The sequence below is a fragment of the Alosa sapidissima genome, chromosome 16 (assembly GCF_018492685.1).
Source record: "Alosa sapidissima isolate fAloSap1 chromosome 16, fAloSap1.pri, whole genome shotgun sequence".
In the NCBI taxonomy this organism is placed as follows: domain Eukaryota; kingdom Metazoa; phylum Chordata; class Actinopteri; order Clupeiformes; family Clupeidae; genus Alosa; species Alosa sapidissima.
Window position 1 is genome coordinate 5,211,161 of NC_055972.1, and position 7,500 is coordinate 5,218,660.

The 7,500-nt window shown below is 40.1% G+C and overlaps 2 protein-coding genes across 2 annotated transcripts in view; both read right to left on the reverse strand.

The window, feature by feature from the left end:
* Positions 1–1,749, reverse strand: part of drgx (dorsal root ganglia homeobox) — a 7,284-nt gene extending 5,535 nt beyond the window's left edge. Inside the window, exons 1-3 of the mRNA XM_042066159.1 lie at positions 1,499–1,749; positions 557–657; positions 1–52 (exon numbers count right to left, since the gene is read on the reverse strand). The exon at positions 1–52 is cut by the window's left edge and continues 50 nt beyond it. Of these exons, the coding sequence (XP_041922093.1) occupies positions 1–52; positions 557–657; positions 1,499–1,541 (196 nt within the window). The 5' untranslated portion in view covers positions 1,542–1,749. The remainder of the gene's footprint in view (positions 53–556; positions 658–1,498) is intronic.
* ercc6 (excision repair cross-complementation group 6) overlaps positions 1–7,500 on the reverse strand; it is a 61,917-nt gene that overhangs the window by 12,675 nt on the left and 41,742 nt on the right. The gene's annotated exons all lie outside the window — the stretch shown is intronic.

A 7,500-nucleotide genomic window follows, 5' to 3' on the forward strand; every position in this document is an offset into this window, starting at 1 on the left:
TGAACACATCCGGGTAGTGTGTCTGAGAAAAGACAGCTTCCAGGGCCTCGAGCTGCCAAGAAACCAAAAACAATTTTTATAGTTAAGACTTCGGTCACATACGAAAGAATTCAGTGTTTCAGCTTTCCTCCTTTGCCTGCTTTCTTCTATCTATCTATCTATCTATCTATCTATGTAGCCTATGTATGTTTAGAATCCAACCTTAATGAATAAACGCAATATATATGTAGATGCCGTTTACTGTAGGCTACCTCAAAGTCAAAGTCAAAGTCAAAGTCAGCTTTATTGTCAATTTCTTCACATGTTCCAGACATACAAAGAGATCGAAATTACGTTTCTCACTATCCCACGGTGAAGACAAGACATTTTACCAATTTAATGTACCTCTCAACATCTCACGTGTTTGTCTTCTGAGAGAATTAGGAGAAAGTTTATTTTGCAAGGTCAAAATTGTATTATTGGATTGACACCCCGTGAAATGCCCACAAAATGTCCCAAATGTTTCGCCCGACCAGAGGTCATGTGTTTACCTGGCTTTGGTGCGCGTGCTGCCTACCTGCTGTAAGGTGAATGTTGTCCGGTTTCTGCGTTGCTTGCGTCTCAGGAAACCGTCATCAAAATCCCCGGCGCCATGCGACCCAAAACTACCGGAGTTCACTAAACAAATGCAAATAAAACCACATAGAAACACGTAAAAAAAATAACGAAATTGTGTCGTAGGCCTACTTCATTTAGGGCCAATTTAAAAGACAATATAAGACGACTTGACTCTGACTTTTCGCAGGCCTGTTAAGGCTGCCCAAAAGTCTCATATCAAGCAACTGTTTCTCGCTTTTATGCCTAAAGCCGGACAGTTCACGGGTGTTAAGCGGAGGCGCGAGGCTTTGTGTTTTGATTAAGAGCGTTCAGAGGGGCACCGGTCGGTTCGTCACGGGAGGGAAGCGAGACAAACACGACACACAGCATCTGTCCCCTCACAGAGGAGCACAAAGCCCTGCTCCAGGGCACGCACACACGCACACGCACATACACACACAAAATCAAACAAACAAGCACGCACCAACTCAAATTATTATTTGTATAAATTGTTTGTCTTGTTTTATGGTATGACATCAGTTACTAATATGTTCTACACTTTAATAATTTCACTTTAGATCCTATATTTTACAGTTAGAGAGCTAGAATAACTGTTTGTCATTTGTAAACTATCACGCAGTTTTTGGGCGTGGGTGCAAAGACGGAATAAGGAAACGAATTACATTTATTTCCTTTTCGTAAACAAATATGAACAACATTTTTATATTTCCCACTTTTTACACACATAATTATATAAGGCCAGGCATAGAACATAGCCTAAAACTTCTTTTTTTTGTGTCTTTTTAATAATTCAAATCAAATAGGTATATCATGGGGGCATGTGGGCTAAAATGTGATGTGAGTTTGAGGGTGTTTGTCTGTCTGCGCGTGGAAGAGAGAGATGAGAGAGATCGTTACTCACGGCTACTGGAGTCCAGTTGGGGTGGACAGTGGAAGTAGAACATGTTCGAGAAGCAGCCGCGTTCGGGGGTGAATATAACAATTCGCTGCAAATGGTGAAGAAGTAAAATGTAAAATTCTGGTGATCTTCAGAAAAGTAATTCCATCCTTCATCGAATTTGATTCTTATTTCCGATAAAACTTTAAACTGACGTGGTATAGAGAAGAGACAAACTCTACCTGGACGGAAGTGAGTTCAACTCGCCTCGAGACTACGGGATGCCCGCAGAGTGACAGCCGCGCGCCAGAAGATCTTTATATCCCGCGATGCAGAGCTTTTAGGAAGACCTCGCACTCTTCCTGTTCCTCTCCCTTTTTCCCGGCAGAACACACCCACTATCAATCTCTCTCTCTCCTTCTCTCCCTCTCTCTCTCCCTCTCTCTCTCTCTCTCTCTCGCCACAGCCAACAGTGCGTGGATGTTCCTGGTGCGGTCGACAGCTCGTGTGAGCTTTCAGCACTTGCCTTTATAAACTCGTGCGTAATTGGATTTATTTCTGATTATTTCCTGTGCTGTCCTCGCACAGTCGTTTGGATAGCTCCGCTGAGCGCGTTAGATGGCACACGTGCCCGCGGACGTCAGGTCTCAGCGGTGCCCGCGTGAGCAGTCACTTTACCTCACCAATTACCGCGGCTTCCTTCACACTATTCCCAAATCATAAACACGCGCTCACCCGACGCACTTTTTATGCAGTTGCTTTTTATATTAAAAATCTCGATGACTGTTTTTGGATTTTAAATTGGCTGTCAGGCCAGTAATTGCCGTTATATGGGTTAGGGGTCCACTTTGCGCAGGCCTGCGCGTGTTGGGCGCTCGTACGTCCAGATTTTGATTTTGTTCACAGCAAGGGGTCCGTGGATTTATTCGCCTCCGCGCTCGAAATGACGAGCGGAGGGACCCTTTCAATTACTTTTAAAACGCACCGGGGACGCGCGTGCAGACACCGGCGGAAAATGAGGCTCTAAAGAAACAGCTGAAATTTCGGAGTGGCGCGCGGGATTGGATGGGCTCGCATAAAGCGCAGAGTGCTCGTGTAACGGCGCGTAATTGGCGCGCTAATAGCATTACGCGCGGATAATGGGCTGTTACGGGCCCCGCGCTATTAAGAGCCTCCCTGGCGGAAAACGTTTATGATATTAAAGGTGGAATGTAATGATATTTGGTTATTAAATGCGCGTAATTAATTTATGCACTGCTGAAAATAAAGTTGGTATTACGACCTCGGCAAATGTGCCCTGAAAATTGAAATCAAATAACTGTTGATAACTTTATCTCAATATTTTGTCAAGCCATCGTTAGTGTAGTGTGATGTGATTGAGATGACAGTAGCAGGGGTGCGAATCATGGAGAGCACAGGCCGATTTTGGCACTTCTTTCCTCCTAATAGCAGACCCATGCTGCTCATTCTGACCTAAAAGGGTAATCCGTCCCCTTGCAGAAGAGCAGTTTAAGTAGGGGAGTCCGGGGCTGGTTGTCTCACGGGTTGGTTGTCACATTGCTTATTCCAGGCACACTAGGTGATGCTGTGGTAAAATTTTGATATCAAACTGTTACCCTTTGATAGCTTACTCATTTGCACTAGAAATTTTGCTGAGCAGACACACAGCATTGAGGTGAGGAGACAATTTTTAAATTTCATAGGGCAGAGTAAATTTTCATGTTGGTGTTGTTTTGTTTTTGTATTGAGAGCTTGTAGGATATTAGTAGTTCAAAAACAAAACACTCATTAAAAAGGTAGTAGCTTTATTTTGAGCCATATTTTAGCTATCAAGTTAAAGCCATGTGGCAGCTAGGTTAACATCTTTGTCAAGAGGTCAGTTGGGGATGGTTGTCACATAGCTCGTGGGGTTGGTTGTCACATGTGTTTGTTGTCACTGTGACACAGTTGTCACTATGTTTGCAACTTTGTTTGCAACTTACATGATAATAAAGAGGTTTTAGCACTGAAAATGACTTCATTTTATTTCTCAACACAGTAGACAATTCAAGTAACTGATCACCTCCTTTAATCCCATTATTTAAACATAAGGGGCATTGATGACAACTATCATAGGGGTGGTATTCATATTAAAACTTATTTGCAGTTTCTAGCTTAAAAAACGAAAAAGTTACACATAATTTTCTAAGATCCCATTTTATCACTGAAATCCCATTGAAACTCTATAGGGACAACCAACCCCATGATGGGGTTGATTGTCACATTGTGTCAGAGTGTCTTTGATGGTTAATTGCTCCCTGTTACAATACATTCTAAAAGTAAAAATTATACACATTTAAAGCCAAGACCCCAAGCTTTCATTTCATGTAGGAATTACTGCTGAAAGAGTTTTTGAAGATGAGCAATTCATGCACGAGTAAAAATTGTGACAACCAACCCCGGTCTCCCCTAATGATCCCTTTCAGGCTTCGGTGAGCGCTCAGAGAAATGACCCTTATCACAGGAGGCTAAAGCAGTGGACTTCTTTGACATCTCATGCGAGTTGATTATTATTAATATGTAGCCTAAAGTAGATTAGTTTCAAGTTTATATTCATTACTTAGCGAACGATTTGGATCTGTGTGCTAGTTACTTAGCATATATAAACCCTGAAACAGTCACAAGTGCAAGGGCGTCATTTAAAACAGCCATCCGGTTAAAGAACTGAAACGAAGATTACATACTTCCCATTCTTCTCTCAACACTTCCCTGCAATTTTGGATTCAAGGAAAGCGAAGGTTGATATTTCAGGGGTCTTTCTTATTGAAAGAGCAACTTAGCGTACAGATATGAGGCTATATTTCAACAACGCTGGCAGTGAAGCACTTGGCGTCATTATCACTCGTTAGCCTTTTCGGTATAATTATATCCGTTTTAAGTGGTGATCACTCCCGCATCCCTCTTCTCGGCCCCGGGGCGCGCATTCCCGTGACCCTCAGGAGCTGAACGGGGCTCCTGCACTCGTTAAGACAGCTTTGCGCGCGAGTGTTTATCTTCGACAGGATCCGTTGTTTGTTTTCCTTCTCTCTGGTGTACTCACAGATTACCAACAAACAAACAAACAAACAAACATTTGCATGTCTAATCAGGGTCTGAGGCGGACCCCCTGCCAGGCACCCTCTCTCAACAGACACACACACACACACTCAACAGACACATACACACACTCCAAAAAGATACACACACACACACTCACTCTGTCTCATTCTTTCTCACACACACACGCATACGCATACTCACACACATTCACTCACTCACACATACACACACTGTCTGTCTCTTTCACTCTCTCTGTCACACACACACATCATTAAAATAATTTAATTAGTCTGCCCATCTCTGTCAATCACCACGGATGGTCTGAAATGCACGTATTTCGGTTTGTTAGACTTCTGGGCTACTTGCGCGTGCAGCGAGATGGGAGGGGAGGCGCGAGCAGCGCCCCGCAGGAAGAGAACGCTGAAGCGGAGAAAATGTTCTAAAGGTAGTTCTCAGTCTGTTCTGCAGGACCTTTGGCGCAGGTGCTTGGTGGGTGACATCATTGTTGGTGGTATTGTTTTATTTGTTTTTTATTTAGTTGTCATGCAGAAGTTCGCGACAGCTTGTGTGCAATAATGAAGCACATTGAGTATTCGCAGCTCGTAACGCTGTAGGCTACTTGCTTTATACTGTAACTCGTTAGCCATAAAATCTGGATCCCCTTATCAAGAGAGAATTATTGCCCCACGAACTTCCCAGTCAACCAGGTATCTCCATAATGCGCTTCCTTTTTATTTGATATCTGTGTTTGTAAAAAAAACTTAACCTTGTGTGTGTAATGTGTAGACTAAATCTTAAATGGTAATCACCTTTAGGAAACATTTGTTGCGTTCAAAAGCGAAATTCTTTCGATATAGAAAATCTGAATGATCTTTATGTCAACATTTTAACAGTTTAGTTAGTTCAGCATTAATGCATATGAAGCCCATGAACCTTAATTTTTTGTATATTAATGTTTTTTGTTAATATGAAATAATATTTTGTTAATATGGAAAAACTCATTATTTTCACTCTTGATATTTGATATGCTTAGTGTGTAATGTAGTATTCATATACTATAAGTCGCTTTGAACAAAAGTGTCTGCAAAATACCATAAACAAACAAACAACTTTTAACCTATGCGTTGTCATTTCCACATCACCATAAACAAACTGACAAACTTCTAACCTATGTGTTGTCATTTCCACATCACAGTTCAGCACCGTTTCTTTGAGCAAGTCCTCTGCTATCAATGTATTACTACCTTCATCACCACCATCATCATCATCATCATTTTTACTAAGCAGCATGAGAACATATTAGAAACATCAGCATCATCACTATAATAGCAACATTAATAATAACATTAATAGTAATGTATTATTATTATTATTATTACAGTGCATGAAAATGCACTGTACTGTTATTCCAAGGCTTTTTACAGTGCATGAAAATGCACTGTACTGTTCTTCCAAGGCTTTTTCTTCTTCTTATTCTTCTTCTTCTAACGCAGTTAATGCAGCTTAAACCGTTTAACGTAGAAACTTCATTCAAACTATGTTACGTAGGTCTTACTTAGGACATGTGGGCTTTGTATTTTTCAACTTTGTAACTTTTATACTTTTTAAACTATTAATTAAAAACTACTCAAAATTTCCCCATAGACTTAACATGGGCTGATGACATCACAATAGAGCCGTTAAGCAATTAGAATCCTATGGCAGGTGTTCGGGCCACCTGGACCAACTGCCAGTCTCAGGCTTTAAGCATACAAACTGGCCCTATTAAGACTACACATCCTGTTCAACTGCTTCCTCTGCCAAAAACTGTTTCAAAATAAAAGTCCTCACTATAATATTTTACTGTTAAACAATTTAACCCTTTAAACTACTGAACTTTTTAACTGTTCAGCCATTGTAACTGTTACTTGTCATCAACTATGACTCCTACCCACTGTAGCTAGTTAGCTAAGTTAGCTAAGTCACATGGTTAGCATAGTTAGCATGCTAGCATGTTAGCATGCTAGTTAGCATTTTTAGCAAAACTGCTTAAAATGATTAGCTAAGTTAGCTAAGTCACATGGTTAGCATAGTTAGCATGCTAGCATGTTAGCATGCTAGTTAGCATAGTTAGCATAACTGCTAAAAACGATTAGCTATGTTAGCTAAGTAATGTGGTTAGCATAGTTAGCATGCTAGCATTTTAGCATGCTAGTTAGCATTTTTAACAAAACTGCTAAAAATGATTAGCTAAGTTAGCTAAGTAACATGGTTAGCATTGTTAGCATGCTAGCATGCTAGTTAGCATTTTTAGCAAAACTGCTAAAAATGATTAGCTAAGTTAGCTAAGTAATATGGTTAGCATAGTTAGCATGCTAGCATTTTAGCATGCTAGTTAGCATTTTTAGCAAAACTGCTAAAAATGATTAGCTAAGTTAGCTAAGTAACATGGTTAGCATGCTAGTTAGCATAGTAACTTTGTTAACATTATTATCTTTGTTAACATAGTTAGCATAACTGCTAGCAAACATTAGAGCCATTCCAACTGTCAGTTATCGTCAACTATCTACCTAAATAATTTAACCATTTAAACTATTCACCTATTTAACTGTTCAGTCATTCCAACTATATTAAACCTCATCTACTTAGCAACCAATATAGTTTGTTTTTACTCTGTATGATATTTTACATCATATTTTTGCATTTTCATGCACTGTATTTCCTTCAGGAAATGCTTTTCTAGTTCTTCTTCTTCTTCTTCTTATTCTTCTTCTTCTAACGCAGTTAATGCAGCTTAAACCGTTTAACGTAGAAACTTCATTCAAACTATGTTACGTAGGTCTTACTTAGGACATGTGGGCTATGTATTTTTCAGCTTTGTAACTTTTATACTTTTTAAACTATTAATTAAAAACTACTCAAAATTTCCCCATAGACTTAACATGGGCTGATGACATCACAATAGAGCC